At 41.5% G+C, this 24662-nt stretch overlaps 1 protein-coding gene across 4 annotated transcripts in view; it reads right to left on the reverse strand.

The window, feature by feature from the left end:
• Positions 1-10638: 10638 nt before the first annotated feature.
• HP1BP3 (heterochromatin protein 1 binding protein 3) overlaps positions 10639-24662 on the reverse strand; it is a 36521-nt gene continuing 22497 nt past the window's right edge. For all 4 annotated transcript variants that reach the window (XM_066375295.1, XM_066375298.1, XM_066375297.1 and 1 more), the window contains 5 exons: positions 22977-23067; positions 17845-18004; positions 14453-14564; positions 12551-12667; positions 10639-11975 (listed from right to left, as the gene is read on the reverse strand). In XM_066375295.1, the coding sequence (XP_066231392.1) occupies positions 11681-11975; positions 12551-12667; positions 14453-14564; positions 17845-18004; positions 22977-23067 (775 nt within the window). In that variant the 3' untranslated portion in view covers positions 10639-11680. The remainder of the gene's footprint in view (positions 11976-12550; positions 12668-14452; positions 14565-17844; positions 18005-22976; positions 23068-24662) is intronic.

A 24662-nucleotide genomic window follows, 5' to 3' on the forward strand; every position in this document is an offset into this window, starting at 1 on the left:
ACCAGCACTCGGGATCACCTGGCGGCGGAGCCCAGCTCTCGCCCACCAATCGACGCCCGAGGAGCGGCTCCCCTCGGCCAAGCGATCCAATCGGCGGCTGTGAGGGGCCCTGGCACCGCCCCTGTCAGCTTGTGCCTCGGCACTCCGCCTTAAAGGGTTGGGGTGATAAAGGACTTGGCGTCCCAGCCCGCGGAGAGGGCTCCTCCACCTGGGCTGCTGTCCCTGAGTGCCCAGCGCCTAGCTGACGGTTCCCTCCTCCTGAGGAGCGCTTCCCTTCCTGCTCCATGGCTAGCTGCTTCTCGTCATTTAAGCAGCTCCAGCAGTCCTCCTCTGAGAAGCCTTCCCTGACCACCATAGACTGACTCCACCCACTGAAGAGCCCTCACGGCCCTTGCTGGTCATCCCACTCCCCTTACTCGAGTGAAAGCGGCACTGGTCAGGAGGTGACTCCATCCCCAGGGCGCAGGACAGAGCCAGCGTCGTAGTAGGCACGTCTTGAGCAAATGAATGGGGTCAGGATCCCATCTTGGGAACCCGGCCAGTTTCACCCTTCCTTCTCTCATGTCGCTCATCCTCTCCCTCTTCCTCGGAGCCCTTCCCAAATGAGGATTATCTGAGCCTGCGAAATTGAGAGCCTGAACCAGTAAGTCTCCTCATGAACACTGACCATTGTACAGGGGCGGTGACCCTGTCTGGGTTACAGGGAAATCCACTTAGATCGGAAAGATGGCTGAGCAACCCACCCAGAAGTGTCAGTGGCAGCTTTGAGCTGGAGAGCACTTGTGTTCCCATCAGGCCAGGCACTTTGTAAGTGCCAAAAACAAATAGCAAACCCAATTTAGCCCAACCTTTGGTGTGTATTTAACCTGAAATCTGCAGAGAGGAAACACCAGCAATTGCCCATGCACCACATCTCAGAAAAGCCAGGACACAGGTGCTCAAGTCCAGTGGGGGTGCAAAGACAGCTCCCAGGAGGTGAGCACCCTGGCAGAAGGGAGCACAGCAGAGAGAAACTTGGCCTGAGTCTGAGGACCTCAGGGGAGTTCCTGAGGGAGGCGTGTTTGAGCCACGCCTGCGTACCCAGCATCCCCTTTGTCTCTGCAGAGCATCTGGATGCCTTCCAGAGGCAGCAGTGAGGTGTATGGTTCGAGGGTTGGTCTCAAGTCTGGGCACTCTGCCTCACCAAATGTAAGACCTTAGGCAAACACCTTTGATCCCCAAGTGCCTCATCTGTAAGTGTTACTAACACCTGAGTCACAGGGACATGAAGATTCCAATGAGTTAATGTGAGCCAAGTGCTTGGCACAGTTCCTGACCCATAGTAAGTGAAGCACTCAGTAAATATTAACTGGTATTAAACTTTGTGTTTATTCTTGAGTGTCTTTTGTATGTGATTGAATGGCAAGTGTTTACTGAGTTCCACATGCCAGGTACTCCGGGAAATCCTTCAGTGCGGAGGCCAGGTGCCATCCTTGAGTCCAGGAATAAGAGGTACTGAGATGGTTTACAAGTTGGTCCTGCTTTCCAAAAATCCCAATGTATAGAAAGCTCAGAGTACACAAAGGATAAAGGACTAATTCTAACTAGCTTCCTAAAAAAAAGCATGTACATATTAGAGAAACTGCCAATTACTAGATCCACAGTCCCATTTTGAGATGATTCAGAAAAAAACAGCACAAGCCACAACTCTATTAACTTTATTAACTCCTTGCTCTAACAAGTTTCTAATGCATACAATTTCATCTGATACATGCAATTTTTAAAATAGTGACAAGAGCCCTGGTCAGACAGCTCCACTAGTTAGAGCATCATCGTAAAGCACAGAGGTTGTCAGTTCAATCCCTGGTCAGGGCACATACAGAAACAGATCAATGTTCCTGTCTCTCTCTCCCTTCCTCTCTTGCCAAAATCAGTACACACACACACACCAAAAAAAAAAAAAAAAAAAAAAATAGTGAAAGGAATTTGTTTCATATCAAAATGAAAAAAGACCGAGGAATTAAATTCAGAGTGAAACAGTTAAAACCAAAGGAATAATTCTGCCTTCTACAATACATCTTTCTCAGGAAAAGGAATAGAGAAAGGGTCAAGATTTTAGTGGCAGGTACCATGTTCGGTCTCGGGAATACAGAGATTTACAAGAAAACACACAAAACACCACAAAAACCAGCTCTGGCATGATCAGTTTATAAAAGAAACCTGTGACATTGATTCCTGACTTTCCAACCCACAAAGATCCCTTTATTAGTCTTTATCTCCACACAGGAAAACAGTATTTCAAAACCAAATGCGTTTATACATTTGAAGTTCATTCCTTCATTTTTATTTTGGTATCAAAGTAATGTATCTGCCCACGTGAACTAGTCCCCCAAGTTACCCAATTCAAATGATCTAATTCCACTAAAAGCACAGAAACTCTGAGCTTCTACCATGCATGTAGACTTCCTAATGATACATTAGATGTACAAGTTCAGAGGTTTGCACCAAAAGAAACAAATTTCAGTGGGTGCCAGCCATCTTAGGGGCAAGCCAACCTAGTTCCACGCAGGACGGCAGCCTAAAACAGCTGTCACTGCATTATTATCTGCCCCACTTATCTAATCCTACAACACAGCTCTTTCGGGAGCCACCAGGTACAGAAAGTCAACCGTTAGATTAATGACTCACTTTTGCAGGAAGCTGTAAGAAGTCATCTATATTAAGCAGGAGAGGGAATGACAAAAAAAGGCAAGCTGGGGGGTGGGGTTATAATCCCTGAACATGTTAGGGCACACGGCCGTGTCATGGTATTTCCGGATGAGTCAATGACCATGACTAAATCACACAGGTGTGAGCTTTCTGTCACACTTTGCCCTTTTCTCTGAAATCCCAGAATCTGGTACTGGGGTTGCCAGCTGACAAATGTGAGTGGGATGTAACATCACATCATTTCAAAGCCCATCTCTTACTGGAAAGTGGAGCCAAGACAGGGAGCTGGGAACAGGCCTTGGCCCAGCGTCTCACTCGCATCTGGCTCCCCAGCACATGCCACCATCTGTTTCCTCACTAACACCTTCTCCCCATGTTGACAGTTACTTTCAACCTCAAGCACCATTGTTCTGTTCCCTCAGGTCTGTGCTAATGGAAATTCCTGCCATTTACCCCCAATATTGCACTCCCAAAACAAGTGACCTAGAATGGAAATTCTAAAAAAGTTCTAAGACGTATTACGGGTTGAATTGTGTCCTTTCCATCAATGTGTTGAAGTCCTAACCACTGAACCCCTCAGAATATGACTGTATTTGGAGACAGGGTCTGTAAAGAGGCAAATTAAAGTGAGGTCACTGGAGTGGGTCTTAATCCAAGATGACTGGTGTCCTTATAGGAGAGGAAATTTGGACGCAGACACCTGCAGCAGGGAGACAATGTGAAGACACAGGGAGAAGGTGGCCATCTGCAAGCCAAGGCAAGAGGCCTAGGACAGATCCTTCCTTCATAGCCTTCTGGAGGATCTGACCCTGCTGGCACCTTGATCTCAGATGTCTAAGACCCTACAACTGGTGTGGTGATAGCCAGGGAGTGAGGGGTGTGGAGGTAGGGGAGTGGAGGAAGGTGTAAGGGGGATGGATGAAGAGTTGACTTGGGGTGGGGGTGAACATACAACATGCTGTAGAGAAGTTGTAGAATCGGGTACCTGAACCTTGTATAATTATGTTAACCAGTGTTGTTACCTTAGTAACACCAATAAAAAAAAACAAAAACAAAAAAAACTGCTGTTGTTTAAGCCACCTGGTCTGTGGTACTTTGTTGTGGCGGCCCAAGCAGACTGATCGTTATTACAGTGAGATTCCTTTTCATCCATTCAAAAAGCAGACCACAGCACCGTGCGGCCTGGTTCTGCTTCCTGGTGCGTTCTGGTTGGAGTGGAGGTTGGAGGATCTGAGAAATGGAATCTAGATGTCTCTCCCCTGCTCCGCTGAGAAGCAGGTGCTAACTGACTTGCCTGAGGTTGCGCTGTTAGTTCCAAAGTGGGCAGATTGCACGCGCCTTGACTCTCAGAGGGTCAGGGTAGTGCATGATTCTCATGCTTTCTGAGAGATAATGTGTACTCTCTGGGGGTCACCTGGTAGAGCCTAAAGTGCTGCTGCTGCTGCTGCTTTATCTCTAGGAAATCTTGTTCTATCTCATTAACTATTGTGGACTTTGCACTCCCTTCCATTTGGTTCAATATTACCATCAACGTGATGGCATTCCGTCCCCCAAATACTTTGGAATATAGGATACCCTAGAACAGGGGTCCCCAAACTTTTTACACAGGGGGCCAGTTCACTGTCCCTCAGACCATTGGAGGGCCGGACTATAAAAAAAACTATGAACAAATCCCTATGCACACTGCACATATCTTATTTTAAAGTAAAAAAAACAAAACGGGAACAAATATAACATTTAAAATAAAGAACAAGTAAATTTAAATCAACAAACTGACCAGTATTTCAGTGGGAACTACGCTCCTCTCACTGACCACCAATGAAAGAGGTGCCCCTTCCAGAAATGCGGCGGGGGCTGGATAAATGGCCTCAGGGGGCCGCATGTGGCCCGCTTGCCGGGCTGTAGTTTGGGGACCCCTGCCCTAGAAATTTGCACTATGCTATCTTGTCACTAACTATGCTATGCTAGCTATGCTAGCCCACTTGGGGAACAAGAAATGGTCCCCTAGTCCTTTCCCAGCTGGAAAGTACTGGTCCAAAGAAGACCCCCCTCCTCAGAAACGCTTGTTAGACTTTGTTGCTGAAGGCAAAATACAAGTTAGGGATCCAGTTCAGAAAGCAAAGAAAGGCAGGTAATTATCAAATACTACCTAAAATAATGCCTGTGTTGTGAACCAAACTGGTAACAATATTTCATGGAAATTAAAAAAAAAAGATTGCACATTAGAGTAGCCAAATTTTTCTCTGGAGCCTCCCTCTTCATCCACAGCCAGTGAGGGCCCTGGGCTGGCTGGGTGGCAGCTGAGGTCTGCACAGGCCTCTGGTGGCCCAGCTTAGAAGGCACTCCCGTCTCTCACCCGCTTGGCTTGTTTCCTCCTGCTGTATACATTTTTTTTTTTTTTTTTGCTCATCTTTTAACTAAGCTCTTAACAGTTTGAAAACCTGACTTTAAAACCTGTGAATCAACCCAACAATCTGCTAACCACGGCCCACTGATTTTACCGTTTGACCCTCCTGTAACTTATGGCTGGACACCTGGCCCCTGAGCTGTCAGTGCATGAAACCTCTAAGGAAGGTGTGGAGGACAGGTGTTGTCCAGGTGCAGGTCTAACTCCATCACTATTACATGTTTAATTTGGGGAAATCAGCTAAATTTGCTTTTGAAAATTGGGGATAATGCCATATAACTTTATGAATATATTTGCAAGGATCTGATAGTGGGATTAAAAAGCCGAGCAATAGGAAACTACACTAGATGGTAGTTTAAACAACAAAACTGAACTCTTGTGAGATTGGATGTTCTGGCTCATTTATTTTAAAAAATCATTTCTTCCTAAAACCTTAAAATGCCTTAGTAATCTGAGTGTAGTGAACACAATTAAAAATTTTTTTTTACTTTTATTAATTTTTAGAGAGGAGAGAGAATGAGAGAGAGAGAGAGAAGGGGGAGGGAGGAGCAGGAAGCATCAACTCCCATATGTGCCTTGACCAGGCAAGCCCAGGGTTTTGAACCGGCAACCTCAGCATTCCAGGTTGACGCTTTATCCACTGCGCCACCACAGGTCAGGCAAAAAAATTTTTTTGATACTTAGTGATCTCAACATTGCCTTTGGGTGGTTATTCTGAAAACAATGATTGTGAGTTTGAACCCTTGTTTTACAGATGAGTAAATCAAGGCTCAGATTAAGATGTTTGGCCAAAGTCCACAGCTGGTAAGTGACACAGCTTCCAAGGATCACTGTGTAGCTACAGATGTTAGGATAGTGGGCTGAGTGATGTATTCAAACCAGGATTCAATCTCAATAATTTAGAATTGATGAAAACTTCTTATTCTACACACTATACCAGCAAATTTAAATGACACAGAAAAGTAACATAACGAGGTTAGGTTTGAGATGAGAATTTCCTCAGAGCCGAAGTTCTTAAGCAGTAAAATGAATGAGCAAGGATGTTGTGTAATTCTCTGGGTTTTAGGAGAAAAGTATCCTTTGGTGTTGAGCAAAGACAGAAGAGACTGGATAAATAAGGTTTCTTTCAGAATCATGAGTACATATACGACCAAGGACTTCTAATATTCCAGCTCGTGATTACTAAACAGATATCATGTCCAAAAAATTCATTTGTCAGACAATCCCATTGTGGAATTTCTCTGCGTAGGCCTCATAAAGTTCGAGTTCAGTTTATAGAGTAAGACAGCTGCTCACTTGGCAACATAAATGTTCTGATGGAAGCTGTGGCCCTGGAGGGAAGGCTTTTGTAAGAATCAACCTCCTGTGAATTGAAAGAATTTGCCTGTGATAAGGAAATTGTGAGGAAGCCACAAAGTGTCCCATGGCTAGGATCTGAGAGTGACCAACTACATGAGCAGTGTCCCCCCAAAAAACTTAGGACAGTCTAGTAATCTAAGATCTAATTCTAATAGTTCTTACCAAACTTCTTTTAAAAAAAGCCATACTGAGACCTTTCAGCAAACAATCATTTCATCTCATTTCCAATCCTCTGCAATCCTAAATCCCCCCCCCCCCCCCAATCCCTCATGAAGAGAACATGGAGTCACTGGGCTGTAGGAAAGAATTCAGAAGCTTGAAAAACTGCCAAGGGGAGACAATGGAGCAGAGCAGCAGGAGATCGCTCTGAGTCAACAGTCCCTGGGCTTACATTCGGCCTCTGCCACTTACAACAATCTGGGGCCAATTTTTGAACCTCACTCTGTGCCTGTTTCCCCTTCTATAAAATGGGAATAATAAGCAATGACCGTCTCATAGGGTTGCTTGGATTAAACAAGATAACACATATACAGAGCATGACATGCAGAAGAAACTCAGTGTTAGCTATTATTATCACTCTTATAATTTAAGTAGCAAAAACTTTTGCCAGGCAAAGGTTTAATAGCAAACAATGATGTATTTATATACAGTATCAAGAGAATTGCAATTTTTGAAAATGGCTTGGGAAGGTACCTTTTGAAGCCTCCTTTGACATACCAGCCACTAACAAAACAAATTAGGAACAGTTAACCGACCTATTTATTTTTACTTTTTTTTGTATTTTTCTGAAGTTGGAAACGGGGAGGCAGTCAGACAGACTACCGCATGCGAGCCTAGGCTGCAGGAGGGGAAGAGAGAGACAAAGAGGAAGGAGAGGGGGAGGGGTGGAGAAGCAGATGGGTGCTTCTCCTGTGTGCCCTGGCCAGGAATCGAACCCGGAACTCCTGCACGCCAGGCCGACCGACGCTCTACCACTGAGCCAACCGGCCAGGGCCTAAGATTGACCTATTTAAATAATCAAAGGTCGCCAGGCCTGCCAGACCAGGTGGTGGCGCAGTGGATAAAGCGTGGAACTGGGATGTGGAAGACCCAGGTTCAAGACCCTGAGGTCACCAGCTTGAGCACGGGCTCATCTGGTTTGAGCAAGGCTCACCAGCTTGGACCCAAGGTTGCTGGCTCGAGCAAGGGGTCACTTGGTCTGCTGTAGCCCCCCAGTCAAAGCACATATGAGAAAGCAATCAATGAATAACTAAGGAGCCACAACAAAGAATTGATGCTTCTCATCTCCCTTCCTGTCTGTCCCTATCTGTCCCTCTCTCTGACACTGTCTCTGCACACACAAAAAAAGTCACCAGGCCTGCAGTGGCTCAGTGTATAGAGTGTCAGCCTGAAACGTTGAGGTCACTGGTTTGAAACCCTCAGGCTTGCTCAGTCAAGGCTCATATGAGAAGCAACTATGAGTTGATGCTTCCTGCTTCTCCTCTTTCTAAAATCAATACATAAAATGAGAATATATTGTAATAAAGATGGTAGAGCATAATTTATTTATTTAGCAAGAAAGAGGGGAAAAAAGAGACTTGTAATTGCAGCACTTTAGTTGTTCACTGATTGCTTCTCATACGTGCCTTGACTGAGGGGCTCCAGCTGAGCCAGTGACCCCTTGCTCAAACCAACGACCTTGGGCTCAAGCCAGTGACCATGGGATCACATCAATGATCTCATGCACAAGCTGGCGACCCAGCGCTCAAGCTGGTGACCCCACACTCAAGCTGGTAAGCCTGCACTCAAGCCAGCAACCTTGGGGTTTCCAAACCTGGGACCTTGGCACCCCAGGTTGACACTCTAATGTGCCACCACCCATCAGGTGAGCTTAATTTCTTTCTTTTTTTTTTTTGAGCTAAGTTTCTTTAAAAAAGAAAACTCAGTGCTACAAGGGATACGGTTGATCAATCTCTTATGGCTACGTTTTTGTCAAGTAGTTCCTTAGCTAAGAGCTCCAACAATTCTGGTTTTTAGTGTCAGCTCTGCAGAACTGAGTGACCATCTACCCTACCATAAAAAGGCAAAGGCAACTCCACACACTGGGAAATAGCAGATCCTCAGGGATGAGTTTAATGGCATTTTTCTAATTTAGTTTTTCTCTTCTCTTGTGGACAAAATGCACTTTGGTTTAAAGAGAAATAATATGATTTTTCAGCTTCTACAATTGAGCAACTTTAACTATATCCCTCAGTTTTAAAAATTTCTCTTAGCTGGCTAAATACAGCAGTTCATGAATACGTCTGGCTTCACCGCTTCTGATATATTAGGATGGCAAGAACACCTGCCACCAGGCAATAATTTCATCAGTTCTCTACATAAGAGGATGGCAAACCTAGATGAGGGCTGACAAAATCTTGTGAAAGAGAAACAATGGAAAAGTTTTCAAATGTCTTAACATATTACTTAGCTTGTTTTCATTACTCTTCCTGTTAATTATACCCAAGAGATGGAACTGAAACACACATCTGACTTTCTAAGACCTACACTGGACCAGCCTTCCTTCAGTTAAGTGCATGTGGTTGGTTAGAATCAGGTCTGTGTGGAATGCTTTTGCCACATTACCATCAGAAGTTCTCTTCCAGCACTTTTGGAGATGCATTTGTGAAAGGTAGTTTGTAGGTGGTTTAAGAGATTATGAAACACTGTAACTGAGCTTACTAGGCCACTACGGAAAAGTACTGAAGCCACTGATCCACGCTAGGAATTGCTGGGATATCTTGGGTTTGCTGTCTTCCTTTCTGTAACAGGAAAGTAAAAATGATGTGTTCTGCTCCTTTAGAATGCCTGGAAGGGAAAAAGCCAAACATTTCTTATCTTGGTATAAGTTAGGCGAACATCTTTGACAATCGGCTTTTTTACTGGAAGAGCGCAAGGCCATTTTGTCCCCTCCCTTTACATGATGCTGAAAGCCAGGAGGGAATGTTGGATTTGGAAGGGACCTTAGATAATCTAAACTTCTCACCCTATGCTGGAGCACCTAATATACGACTGTTTAAGACATCTTTTTTAAAAGCAACATCATAAAGCAGAGAAAACCAACCAAAATCCTACTGTTGGTTCAAGAAGAGAATTCTTAGCACAGGTACTTAATATTCATACTACTGAAATTATTACCTTCAAATAGCATAACAGAAGTTAAAATTACTTTCTGGAATTAGGTCTCATGATGTATTTTTTTTTTCTAGTCCACGGACATATCTGAACATTCAGCATGAAACACTGGAATCTATGATCTTGAAAACAAGAACCTTAACAAAATATAAAATGATGTTTCAGCCTGGCCAGACAGCTCGGTTGGTTAGAGGATTGTTCTGCTACTCAAAGGTTGCTGGTTCGATCCCCAGTTAGGACACATACAGGAACAGATCAATGTTTCTGTCTCTCTCTCCCTTCCCCCAAAATCAATCAATAAATTAAAAAAAAAAAAAAAAAGATTTTTGGGCTGGCTTTACCTCAGTGCTTCCTTCAAGTCAAGTTGGCTTGTTAAAAAAATAATTTTTTAAGCTGCCTATTCATTAAATAATCAAGTTCAATAATTCTAGAAAATCATTTACCATCCATTTAAGAATTAAAAAGCACTTAAACTAGTGCTTGTATTTAAAAAGGAAGTGGATGGCGGCTACTAGAGTAGAAAAGATTCAAAGTGAGGGTAACACAGCTCCTTCTGAGAATATGCTATAAGCCTTAAAATATAAGCTACAGTTCAGCAGCTTTTAAAATTTCATGTTTATTCATATTTTTCAAAATATATGTACATAAAAAAAGGAAGATTTACAACAGGAAAGATTGCCTTACATGCAACACAAATTCCAATAAATTCATGATGGGATTACACATAATTATGAATTTAATTCAAGCCAGTCTTCTCAGTCCATTTCCCAGCCACACTTTAGGCTGCAGATGAGATCCCAGGAGACAATGCAAGTGGAATGAATGAAACAAACATTTTTTGCTTCTGGCGGCACTCAAGAGGGCCAGAAGATGTACACCAAAAAGTTTAAGACAATTAAAATGTCAAGTGCCACAGGGAGGATAAATGATAACCAGAAATCAATGTTCCTCAAGTAGAAAGCAGTACTATTTAACACAACGTCACGATACCAAAACAGATACAAATCAGAGGTTAGGTAGTTGGGGCTTCATTTCTTTTTTTTTTAAATATCTCAAAAAGGAAGTCACTTGCTTGGTCTTGAAAGGCTTGTGGAAAGGAGGGGAATAGAACCCACCAATAAAAATCTGGAATCTAGTTTATTTTTGCAAATTGTTATGTTTTCCACTTAACATTTCTACATTAGCAACGATGTAACTCTCCAACATTTCCTTATTAAAAGGCAAACCAGAAGTGAGAATTCATGCTCCAAATATTATAAAATACATTTAAACATCTGACCAAGATTTTAAATGTTTTGATTTTTGCTAACACAGGTGACATCAGAAATCACAAATTCAATATGTTCTTATATTCCACTTCAGTCAAAACCCAAGTGGTGGAGAGAACTTGCGCTTGCTGTTAAGGGATACAGTGCCCTGGGCCAGTGAGACACGTGGAGGCGATCAATGTGAAAGTGGCCCAAAGGAGTCGTGCATCCTCACAGCCGAAGGAGAGCATAATGCTTTTGGCTTATTCCCTAAGCTAAGACGTTACAGTTAGAGAACAAGGATTAGTGGAGTGGTTTCATAAATAAGATGAATTATTACGGCTGTCGCTGGAGTCTCCAGGCAGAAGGCGTTACAATTCCATCAGTGCTATGCTGCCTCCTCTTTACTTCCAGCACCTGACCAGGATTCTGTTCTCAATGCTTTCTACAAATATAAAAATCTTTGCCACTATTTAGGTAAAACTGGAAGGGACTTAAAAGAAGTCAAGGCTGATCATTTAAAAAAAAAGAAAAAGAAAAAAAAGATGGTTGGGTGGAGGGAGGAAGAAGGACAAGCATAGATTATACAGCTCAGAAAGCCCAGAACTGTTGGAGGAATTAAAATGATTGAGGGAAGGGGCGGGACCACAGACAGCGCCGAAAGCTAACAAATACCTAAATTGGTTTATTTATATTCCCTCCTCACAAGTTCAGAGGAGAGGGGAAAAATATAATTTTAAAAGCATCAAAACTAAACCAAATGCACACTGACCTTAGAAAATAAGAGTTTAAATTTTATCACGATACCCTCTCTTCCCTATAAAATTTACTTTTTTGCTCTGAAAGATTTCTTCATGGAAGATTTGCCCTTGGCAGGCACCTTCCCCTCCTTCCTCACACTGGCTGCAGGCTTCTTTGCAGAGCCACCACTCGGTTTCTTGATGACTGAGGGTGACGGTCTGGCTTTCTTGGCAGGAGTTTTGGCCTTAGGAGAGGCTTTCTTGGGGAGAGGCCTCGCTTTCCCTCGCTGAGCAGCTGGGACTTTAGGTACAGGCCTGGACCCTCTCTGCTTCATGGGTGCAGCCTTCCCTGATGACTTAGCTGGGGTTTTCTTCTGCAACCTGTGAACCAAAAGAGCAAAAGCCATCATCTAGCACCTGAGATTCACTTTGTCAGGGTGACCACATACTTCACTGAGAAAGAACTAGACTACATAGAAGTTACTTATATTAAGAACAGAAATGTATTTTACTATTCTTTTAACTAAAATCTTTACTAAAATGGTATAAAATCAACCAATTTTTTGTTTTTCCTAAGTAAAACAGGAACTTGTTTTATTTATTTTTTTGTAAGAAAGAGGGGGAGAGAGAGAGGGAGGGAGGTAGAGAGGGAGGAAGACAGGAAGGGAGATGAGAAGCATCAACTCATAGTTGGATCACTTAGTTGTTCACTGATTACTTCTCGTAAGTGCCTTGACTGCGGGCACTAGCAGAGCCAGTAACCCCTTATTCAAGCCAGTGACCTTGGGCTGAAGCCAGCACTCAAGCTGGTGCACCTATCCTCAAGCTAGATGAGCCTACTCAAGCCGGTAACTTCGGGGTTTCAAACCCGGGACCTCAGCATCCCAGGTCAACACCCTATCCACTGTGCCACCACCGGTCGGGCCTGACTTAGTAGGGTTTTCCTATGTCCACACCTCTTAGGTGGAGGCTCTTCATCCTCAGAGTCTTCTTCTGATGAGTCATCTTCATCCTCATCCTCATCCTCATCTTGAGAATCATCTGGCTCTTTCTTTGGAAACAGAACTCCTGGGCTATGAAAAAAAAAAAGATTAGGTAAAAGAGATGTCTCATATAAGACAAGGAACATAATGCAAACCTAGATGCATCTTCTCTGAATATTCCTCATTTCCTCTAAGCTTGCCAAGACATGTCAAGTCAGGTTTACAAATATCAGGTTACAATTTAACCTATTTTGAACACACAAAGTTATGACAAATCTATAAAAGTCCCAGACTATATTCATGCTCTTCCTCCTTCCATTTAATAAAATTGATTCTTAATAATTTATTTATAACATTTTTTTTTTATTTTTTTATTTTTTCTGAAGCTGGAAACAGGGAGACAGACAGACTCCCGCATGCACCCGACCGGGATCCACCCGGCACGCCTACCAGGGGGCGACGCTCTGCCCACCAGGGGGCGACGCTCTGCCCCTCCGGGGCGTTGCTCTGTCACAACCAGAGCCACTCTAGCGCCTGGGGCAGAGGCCAAGGAGCCATCCCCAGCGCCCGGGCCATCTTTGCTCCAATGGAGCCTCGGCTGCGGGAGGGGAAGAGAGAGACAGAGAGGAAGGAGAGGGGGAGGGGTGGAGAAGCAGATGGGCGCTTCTCCTGTGTGCCCTGGCCGGGAATCGAACCCGGGACTTCTGCACGCCAGGCCGACGCTCTACCACTGAGCCAACTGACCAGGGCTATAACATTTTATGTGTATGACTTTAAGAATTAAAAGTTTAATTTTTATAAATTTCAAATAATATGCATTCAACCAGTAACACTTATGCCTATATACAAAGAACAAGAAAGCTACACTACTCCTGATAAGAAGGGCTTCAGTGGTACTTGTCATGACACCTTACTAGAAATGGAAGTATAAGAAGGATATAGCATGGGCACATAGAACAATGCTTGGTTCCTAAGAGGTGCTCAATACATTTTTTGGTTCAATGAATAAGTAAGGTATTCGTAGAAGATAAGTTTTCTATTATGTCCCTTTAATAATCTTCCTGTCATTATCAGTTACATATTAAATATGAAATAAACATCAAAATGACTGGCCAAGGACCTAAAGAATTCAATACTTGATTTCAGGAACATCTGGCTAACAATGAGCTCCAGCAGGATAGCCAAAATTCCTCTGTTCTTAATGAAAACCTTTTGCTCTAAAACAAACTTCGTGGATTAGTCTGCGGGCCGCACAAAATTGGTGGGCTGCGAGTTTGAGACCCCTGCTCTAAAACAACATTGCGCCCTGGCCGGTTGGCTCAGCGGTAGAGCGTCGGCCTGGCGTGCGGGGGACCCGGGTTCGATTCCCGGCCAGGGCACACAGGAGAAGCGCCCATCTGCTTCTCCACCCCCACCCCCTCTCCTTCCTCTCTGTCTCTCTCTTCCCCTCCCGCAGCGAGGCTCCATTGGAGCAAAGATGGCCCGGGCGCTGGGGATGGCTCCTTGGCCTCTGCCCCAGGCGCTAGAGTGGCTCTGGTTGTGACAGAGCGACGCCCCAGAGGGGCAGAGCATCGCCCCCTGGTGGGCAGAGCGTTGCCCCTGGTGGGCGTGCCGGGTGGATCCCGGTCGGGCGCATGCGGGAGTCTGTCTGACTGTCTCTCCCCGTTTCCAGCTTCAGAAAAATACAAAATAAATAAATAAAATAAATAAATAAATAAAACAACATTGCTTTATGCAGTCTTTATTTTCAAGTATATCCACTTCAGTGTAATAGTAGTAAGGGTCAAATGAGTGAAACCACCAAGCCTGGAATCTAGAATCAGATTTTAAATTTATAACGATCAACACTGGTTATTATGGGCTAGTTTTGTTTACCTGGGATAGTAGGGAAAACAGAGCTGGAAGGTGCCACTGAACCCTTTACCAGAGATCTGTTCCATCCACCCATTCTTTTCGCATTTCTGCAGGGTTTTCTTCAGCAAATGCACTGAAAAAAAAAAAAGAATTTGAAAGTGCAGAAAGTTATTCATATTTTATAATTCTCTCAACCACAATCAATTTAATATCCTGTCATATACAGTAATTGACATGTTCCTAGTGAATCATTTGTGGTCAAAGGGATTAACTCTAATTCACTAAACAATTTTTAAGGCCTATAAATCTGGCAAGAGTTAATGGCAAAAGATCTTAAGAAACCACTGAGTCGAATTCCTCATTTCACATAAAGAGTGGTTAGTGACTTACCCACAGTTGCACATATATAAATAGTTGACCTAAGACTAAGTCTTGGCCCTGGCCTGCTGCTCAGTGGTAGAGCATCGGCCCAGCATGTGGATGTTCCAGGTTCGAATCCTGATAAGGGCACACAGGAAAAGTGACCATCTGCTTCTCCATCCTTTCCCCTCCCCCTTCTATCTTTCCCTCCTGCAGCCATGGCTCGACTGGTGTCAGCACCTGGGCCCTGGGTGCTGAGGATGGCTCTCTGGAGCCTCTGCCTTAGGTGCTAAAAGTAGCTTGGTTATGAGCATGGCCCCAGACGGGGGTTGCTGGGTGGATCTCAGTCAGGGCGCAAGAGGGAGACTGTCCAGATTCCCTTGTCTCACTTGGATAAGAAGAAAAAAAAAACCCCCACAAAACTAAATCTCTTATTACTTCCATTCATTTAAACATCTATTGAGTACCTTGGAGAATAATCATGTAGGGGACTATCCATAAAGATAAACAGAACCAATTTCTCATGAATCAACAAAGAGTACCAGAACAATACCACAGCTCCTAAAGGCTTCACTAATTCTCACCTTTTGTACAAAGACACGTCAGCCCTGGATGGATGGTTTAGTGCAGGGGTCCCCAAACTACGGCCCCCGGAGGTCATTTATCTGGCCCCCGTCGCACTTCCGGAAGGGGCACCTCTTTCATTGGTGGTCAGTGAGAGGAGTACATTGACCATCTCATTAGCCGAAAGCAGGCCCATAGTTACCATTGAAATACTGGTCAGTTTGTTGATTTAAATTTACTTGTTCTTTATTTTAAATATTGTATTTGTTCCCATTTTGTTTTTTTACTTTAAAATAAGATACGTGTAGTGTGCACAGGGATTTGTTCATAGTTTTTTTTATAGTCCGGCCCTCCAATGATCTGAGGAACAGCGAACTGGCCCCCTGTGTAAAAAGTTTGGGGACCCCTGGTTTAGTGCATCAAGTGTCATCCTGGCACACTAAAGTCATAGGTTTGATCCCCAGTCAGTGCACATATGAGAAGCAATCAAAGAGCACCTAACTAAATGGAACAACAGGGTGGAACAGCGAGTTCATGCTTCTCCCTGCCTACCTTTCTCTCAAATTGGTGGAGAAATTTTAAAAATTCACAGACACATCAAAAACATATTTTATAGCAATTCAGTGTTCAAAATACAGCAGCAACATCACTGAAACTGAAAAGGTTAATAACCAATTTCATCTTCTAACATTTGTCCAAAAGAGAAAATCGTGCAACAGTCTATAAGGGCCAATTGCACAATTAAATAGAGTCTACATCTTAAGCAAGGAAGGAAAGTTTATAAAAAACACTAGTTTTCAAAGTTCACAAGAAGAAAACAATCAGAAGCATCCTTCATAATGTTAATGCACATTATTTTGCATGTATGTTACAAGTCGGTATTAAGACTTGAAAATTACCTTTTTAAAACAATATATTCTGGTTTATATTTTCTGTTACTTCCATACTTTTACTTTTCATTGAGTTGAGAGAGAAAAGGAGGGAGGGAGGGACATTAATTTGTTGTTCCACTTATCATAGATTCACTGGTTGATTCTCGTTATGGGCCCTCACTGGGCATCGAACCTGCAACCTCGGTGTATTGGGATGATGCTCTAACCAATTGAGCTACCCTGCCAGGGCTTAACTTCCATATTCTATACCCTATACTAGTAGTTCACTGAGAAAATCCACAATCTCACTAATCTGTATGTGATACTGCTGCTAAGAAAGGCTCCTAGAGTCAAAGCACCACCTGACATATATATAAGGTCTACCGGAAAGTTCTGTCCGTTTCTATCACAAGTTTCAACACATAAGCACGTTTATTTGGCGCATGTGTGCCTCTCTATTTTTATCACTTAATGTATACATACTGATACAAATTAACTAAAACAAAATTGGTTCACGTTAGTCTTATGAGTGAAGCGATAGTGTACCCATGGCTACTGATAAAGTTCATTTACGCCACTGTATTGTATACGAATTTCAACAAGGAAGAAATGCTACAGAAGCATGTAGAAATTTATTGAAAGTGTTTGGTGAAGGTACAGTTTCTGATAAGACATGCAGAAGATGGTTCGAAAAATTCGAAACAGGTGATTTCGACCTTTCTGGTAAGCCACGTTCTGGGCAACCATCTTTGATCGATGACGATGTTGTTAAGACCATGTTGGAGCAAGATCCTTTTCTGACATTGGAGATCGCAGAAAGGCTTAATTCAGCTCAGCAAACCATTTCGGACCATATTCAGAAGATAGGATTGGTGTGGAAATATATTATTTCATAAAGTTTATTGACGGTAAGAAAAATTTGTATTTTGTTTTATTCCAAAAACGGACAGAACTTTCCGGTAGACCTTATAATTTACCAAAAAAGTATTTTTTTGTTATGAGGCTTGCATCAATTTGAAATAACCTAAATAGTGCCTGACCTGTGGTGGCGCAGTGAATCAAGTGTCGACTTGAAACTCTGAGGTTGCCAGTTCAAAACCCTGGGCTTGCCTGGTCAAGGCACATACAAGAAGCAACTGTAAGTTGATGCTTCCTGCTCCTCTCCCCAACCCCACCTTTCTCTCTCTCTCTTCTCTATCTAAAAAAATCGATAAATAAAATCTTAAAAAAGAAAAAAGAAAAGATATAACCTAAGTATTTTAAAATACTGGTTTGGTTTCAAGGTGAAATTAGATGTTTTGGCAAACATTCAAAAGTAAGCAAGAAGAGAGTATACTTGAGAGGTATACTAGGAGTATACAAGGGATTTAAATTACACTAAAAATATCAAAAATATTTACAGCAAAATAAAATCAAATTCTGATCTTTAGCAGACATTGTAAATTAAGGATAAGCCTTGATTATATATTTTTCTTCTTGTAAATAAATTAAATTTGTAAAGTTGTTGTTCCCTTGTGGTTTTTAACCAGTAGTTAATGCTTTGTCATTAGTAGTGTATCTAATAATTTTTCACACGTGCCCCAACCCCGGTAAAACGTGCTCCACTTTGAGTCTTACTTTGGTAGTTAGAATTGGTCCCTGGGTGGTTCTCCAGGACGTACTTCTTCAGAGCAGTGGTGGAGCAGGTCTTCGGCTCATTCATGGCAGCAATGGCAGACAAGATTGCATATTCCATCGGGCTTCCACCAAGCAGGGGTTTCTCCCCTGATTTCTTCAGCTGTTTTCCAAGGAGGAAGAGAAAAGCATCAAGACAACACTCCCAAAGCAGGTCAAGATAAGACTCCTCTGCACCAGGTGGGTCGGAGTTCCTGCATTAGCACAGATATGTTTTACAATAAATTGTCAGGTTAGGGACCTTCTCATCTTACTTATCAGGTATTCAATCTAACTGAGGAGTCCCAACCCTCCTATGAATACTTCCTCCTTCTATCTACCTCTCCTTCCAACCTAAAATAGCAATGGCTAACCTAACCCAAAGAGAAGGACATCTCCACCCCAATACGCAGGTTAACTTGTTAGGCACAATAAGTTAGGATGTTTTTATTTGAGAATGCTTTAGTTTTCTGAATCTAAAAAATGGAGTAGTTATTACAATAAATAGCCTTTTTAATCCTATAGGAAAATAGCAAAAGTTTAATATTTAGAATATCATACAATAAAAAAATTATATAGGATAGTTCAAGGACAAAAGGTTAGGGAAAGAAGGTGAGCAGCAATAAGGAAAAATTTGGGGTAAAAGGACAAACTTGGGTATGGTTCACAACAGTGTTCTTAAAGAGTGGTCCACCCAGGGGTCTCAAACTCGGGCCCGCGGGCCGCATGCGGCCTGCCCACCAATTTTGTGCGGCCTGCAGACTAATCCACAAAGTTTGATTAGTCTGCGGGCCGCACAAAATTGGGCCGCATGCGGCCCGCAGGCCATGAGTTTGAGACCCCTGAACCCCATGGGGTTTCTGAGATCCGTTCAAAGAATATGCAAGGTCAAATCTATTTTCATGATAATACTAAAACGTGATTTGCCTTTTTCACTGTGGTTAACACTTGCAGATGATGGAATAGTAAATAGGTAAAACACTGCTACCTCACCACAAATCAAGGTAGAGGCACAAACACTGCACAGTAGTTTACTTCCCTTTGAACTTGAAGGAACAACTAAACAGTTATTCAAACCTAGGTCTCTGGTAGATTTTCTTGAGAATAAAGTAAACCTGTCACTTCAAGGAAAACAACAGCATGTGTTGCCAATGACAAGATTAAACACTTTAAGAGGAAATTTAAATGAGGAAAACTTGTATCGACCACCGCAAGCTTGATAACTTCTTAGTACTTAATACAGTTCTGATGAGATCAGTAAGTGATATTAATGAATGTGATTTTGTTACTGATGAAACATGTTTTAAAAATCTGCCTAATTCAGTGAGCCATTATTTTCCAAATGACCATGTCACAAAATTTATGCATGGTAAAAAGATCCACTCAAAGTTCAAGACCAAAGGATTTTTAGATAACAGGAGACAAGAACTTCACTAATACCATTTCAAGTTCTACATGGCAATGGCAACTAACCTTTAAGGAATTACCACAAAATCAATTAATGTAATAGATCACATTAACAGAATAAGGAACAAAAACCACATGATCATCTCAAGAAATAGAAAAATATTTGAAAAATGCGAGAGCCATTCAAAATAAACTAGTAATAGAAGGGAGCCTTCTCAACCTAGTAATAGGCGTATATGAAAACCCTACACCTAACCCAGTGGTGGAAGGTGAAAGACTGACTATAAGACGAAGATGTCTGCTCTCATCATTGTATTGGAGCTTCTATACCGTGCAATCAGGAAAGAAAAAGAAAAAAGACATCCAGTTTGGAAAGGAAGAAGTAAAATGGTTTTTATCTGCAGATGAAATAATCCTGTATAGGTAGGAAAATCCTAAGGAATCTTGCAAGGGTCCTAAGGAACCCACAAAAAAACTACTAGAAGTAGTAAATGGGTTCAGCAAGGCTGCAAGATATAAAATCAATAGGTAAATCAACTGTATTTCTATAGACTACCAATGAACAATTTGAAAATCAAAGTAAGAAAATTCCATTCATAATAGCATAGAAATAGGAAAAAATTTAACAAAAAGAAATATAAGACTTGTACACTGAAAACTACAAAATATTGCTGAGAGAAGTTAAAAATCTAAATAAAGAGACAGTTAATGTTTGTGGATTGGAAAATGCTGTAGTGATTCTTCTCAAATTGATAGATTCACGGCAATCTCTACCAAAATGCCAGGTGGTTTTTCTGTAAAAACTGACAAGTGGATCCTAAAAGTCACATGGAAATACACAGGACCCAGATTAATCAAAAAAAATTTGGGAAAAAAAAAAGAGGGTTTATATTTCCTAACTGCCAAACTTAACTACAAAGCTGCATTCACCAAGACAACGTGATTCTGGCATAAGGACTCACATATAAACCAATGGAACAGAAATGAGTGTCCAGAAACAAATCCTTACATTTATGGTCAATTGATTTTTGATAAAGTTCCTCGAGCAGTTCAATGAGGAAAGGATAGTATTTTTAATAATTGGATATCCACACACAAAAACATGAATTTTTACCTTTACCTCACACCATAAGCAATTCAAAACTGATTACAGACAGCATGGCCTGTGGTGGCACAGTAGATAGTGTGTCAACCTGGAACACTGAGGTTGCAGGTTCAAAACCAATGGCTTGCCCGATCAAGGCACACATGATAAGCAATCAATGAACTAAAGTGAAGCAACTATGAGGTGATACTTCTTGTTCCACCCACCTCTCTCTCCTCTCTTTATTGGTAAAATCAATAAATAAAACAAAAAACTGATCACAAACCTAAATGTAAGCACTGAAACTATAAAACTCTTATTAAATCTTTGTGACCTTAAGTTAGGCAATGACATTAGATACAACACCAACAGAACAATTAAAAAACATGATAAACTGGACTTCATAAAAATTCAACACTTCTCTGCTTCAAAAGGTACTATTAAGAAAGTGAAAGCACAGGCCATAGACAAGGAGAAAATATCTGCAAATCATCTCTAGTGAGGAACTTGTATCTAGTTCTATAACTCTTCTAATTCAGTAAGACAAATAACTCAATTTTAAAAATAGGCCAAGGAGCCCTGGCCGGTTGGCTCAGTGGTAGAGCGTCGGCCTGGCGTGCGGGGGACCTGGGTTCGATTCCCGGCCAGGGCACATAGGAGAAGCGCCCATTTGCTTCTCCACCCCCCCTTCCTCTCTGTCTCTCTCTTCCCCTCCCGCAGCCGAGGCTCCATTGGAGCAAAGATGGCCCAGGCGCTGGGGATGGCTCCTTGGCCTCTGCCCCAGGCGCTAGAGTGGCTCTGGTCGCGACAGAGCGACACCCTGGAGGGGCAGAGCATCGCCCCTGGTGGGCGTGCCGGGTGGATCCCGGTCGGGCGCATGTGGGAGTCTGTCTGACTGTCTCTCCGTTTCCAGCTTCAGAAAAAATACAAAAAAAAAAAAATAGGCCAAGGATATGAATAGACATTAAGCACACAAAACATGGTCAACATTAGTAGTCACCAGGAAAATGACAACCAAAACCACAAGATACCATGTTGTAACCACTAGTATGGCTATTTTAAGAGACAATAATAACCAGTGTTGGTCAAGATAATGGGGAAGCTCCTTAAACACAGCTGCTGAGACTATAAAATGATGCAGTCACACTGGCGGTTTCTTAAAACATAAATTTACTAAATTTTGGTCCAGCAAGTCCACAATCCTAGTTACATACCCAAGTAAAATAAAAACATGTAGCCACACAAATATTTGGATGCTACATTAATATAAATAGTTAATATTAATCATAATAGCTAAAAAGTAGAAGTAACCCAAAAGTTCAACTCGTGAGTGAATAAAAAAATACGTTAGAGCCATATGATGGAATACTATTTGGCAATAAAGAGGAGTAAAAGTACTGATTCATGCTGCAACATGGATAAAACTAAAAAATTGTATGCCAAGTGAAAAAAGCCAGTCACAAAAGACCACATATTGTGTGATTATAACTATATGAAATGTGTAGAAAAGGCAAATCTATAAAGTACATTAGTAGGTTAACTGAGGATGGGAATGGACACAAGGGTGATGCAAACGTTCTAAAAGGAGTGCAAACGTTCTAAAAGGAGTGGTTGTAAAACTGTATGAATTTACTAAGAATGATTAACTTATAAACTTTTATTTTTAGATTTTATTCAATTTTAGAAAGGAAAGAGAGAGAGAGAGAGGGAAGGAAGGAGGGAGAGAGGGAGAGGGGGAGGGGGAGAGGAGGATGAGAAGGAGAAAGGAAGAAAGAGAAAGGGAGAGAGGGAGAGAAGGGGGGGGAGAGAGAGAGAGATGAGGAGGAACAGGAAGCATCAACTCCCATATATGCCTTGACCAGGCAGCCTAGGGGTCCTAACCAGAGACCTCAGTGTTCCAGGTCGATGCTTTATCCACTGAGCCACCACTGGTCAGGCGATTAACTTCTAAACTTAAAGTGAGTACGTCTTATTGTGTGTACATCATACCTCATAAAGCTATTAAAAAAACTATCATTTGGGGGCAAAGGGGGTATAAATAGGGACACGAGGGTGGGGAGTGAGGGTGTTATATTCAGTGGGACACTTGAATCATGTAAACACATTAAATTAAAATAAAAATTAAAAAGAAAATACTATCATTTGTTTAGTTTGGGTATAGTATCAAATAATAATATCCACAACTATTTGAAAATTATCTGAAAATACAGTACTCCCTCCTTTTAAAACTATGTTTCTGTGAGTTGAATATTCTTCATAGATGTAACCCAAAATATACTGAAAACAAATACCAGCTATCTTCTATTATGCTAGATGTTGAGGACTTTTGCAAAAATGTAATCAACAGCGCCCCTCTTTTAATATGATTTAGAAAAATATATAGTTCTTTTTCATGAAAATGTTAACATGTAATGGTTTATTTAAAAAAAATTTCAAGTGTTTAAAATATTCAGCTTAAGTTTCAAACATGATTAATATTAATAGGTATAATGCACATAAACAAAAGATCTAGGGGTCCTCAATAAATTTTTAGAGTATAAAGAGGTCCTGAAACCAAAATTTTTGAGATCCCTTTCACTACAACCAAGTCTTTTTGGCCTCTAACCTGGAATGTTCCAGAAGCACCTTTACCAGTTATTTGTTCTAACTGGCCTCTCTCTACTGCTCTCTGCAGAGCATTCTTCAACAGCTGAGGCCTGCAGAGGAAACAAAAAATAGTGATACATACGTCAATATAGAAAAGATTTGAAGAAATAGATCCAAGGGTTATTCCCTAAAATAAAAGTTTTGATTTTTATTACATTTATATTCTAGTAGTTTGTTAAAATGGACTTTAAAGTAATAAATTACTGGTATCCTTAACAAGTAGCATTCTTTTTTTTTCCAAGCAAAGACATTATCTGTACATATCTGTACATACAAACATACAGACCAGTTTCCAAAATGTCAGGGCACTCTAAAACCTATCATTTATCATCATCAGACCACAGCAGCAACCAAACTGTGTAACCAAGCAAAGAATGGGTAAAGTTCCGTCCAACACTAGAATTCTCTGAGGCAAAACTCGTAGATGGTTTTTAAAATGTATACATATATATACACATTAACAAAAAACTGAGTCACTTTTTATAAACCAGTATCTAAAAGTAAGCCTAATAAAGTAAAATTTCCTGAGAATGAAAATAGGTTGTTTTTAACACAGTATGTTTAAAGAAGCTTATCATTTAAAACAAACAAAAAGGCAAAGTCATCAACACTAAGTAGTAGGCAAAATGAAACGGAGTTATCATTAAACACATAAGAACAAATTAAAAAAACAAATAGGAACAAAGTGTTGAAGCAAGAGCTGTCTGTCAAGGGGCAGTGGTCTGAATGGTGGCTGGGGAACCTCAGGTGCAGGGAGAAAACAAGTTGATTTAGGGCTTAAAGGGTCTGGTATGGATCAAGACAGTCAAATGGAAAGGTAAACATCCAGGCCAACAACAGGACATCTGAAGAGAGCCTTTATCATAGTCCAAATGTTTGGGGATGTGCTTTGCCACACCTCTCAAGAATGACCAGAATAGCACTCAATTAGCAGAACATCATGCAACTTCATTTGAAACTGTTTCGCTACTGGTTAGGCTTTCCTCAGCATGGCAAGCCTGCTTAGGGGCAGAATAATGAGAGCCAAACTATTGTCATTTGAGGCACTTCACTGAGCTTTGATAGTTTTCTTTGGAGAAGAATTCTGAATCTTTTATAACCACTAAGCATTACAGGCTGAGTTGATATCAGTTACTAATTACATCATTCGTATCCTTGGGGAAGAAAAGTAGGAGGGAACCCCCTTGTTCTAACAGAATGTTATAGAGTAGAAACTATATTTATGCTATTAAATCTTGTACACATGGACATGCCAAATTAACCTCCCAATAAAAACAACTCTCAATGAAAATATTCCTAAGCCAGTGCTGTTCCATTCAGGACAAATATGATTTATGCATTTCCCAAAACATACACATGCATACTCTTTTAAATCATTCATCCCACAAACATTTACTAAGTATTTATAATGATTATGCAGGAATAAAGACATAGATCTGGTTACTAAGCTCAAGTAATTTAGAAAATGATGAATACACAGTAATTATGGTAGAGTGATATGGGTCAGGGATGAAGTATGTGCCGAGAGCTTTGGGAACATAAATGAGGGAGTAATTTAACTGTTAAAACAATTTTTATATTTCTTACTATAAAAGTTAGATTGCTTAAAGGCTGGTTTCTAATGGGGGTCATCAACAACACAGCT

The sequence above is a fragment of the Saccopteryx leptura genome, chromosome 3 (genome assembly GCF_036850995.1).
Source record: "Saccopteryx leptura isolate mSacLep1 chromosome 3, mSacLep1_pri_phased_curated, whole genome shotgun sequence".
Taxonomy (NCBI): Eukaryota; Metazoa; Chordata; class Mammalia; order Chiroptera; family Emballonuridae; genus Saccopteryx; species Saccopteryx leptura.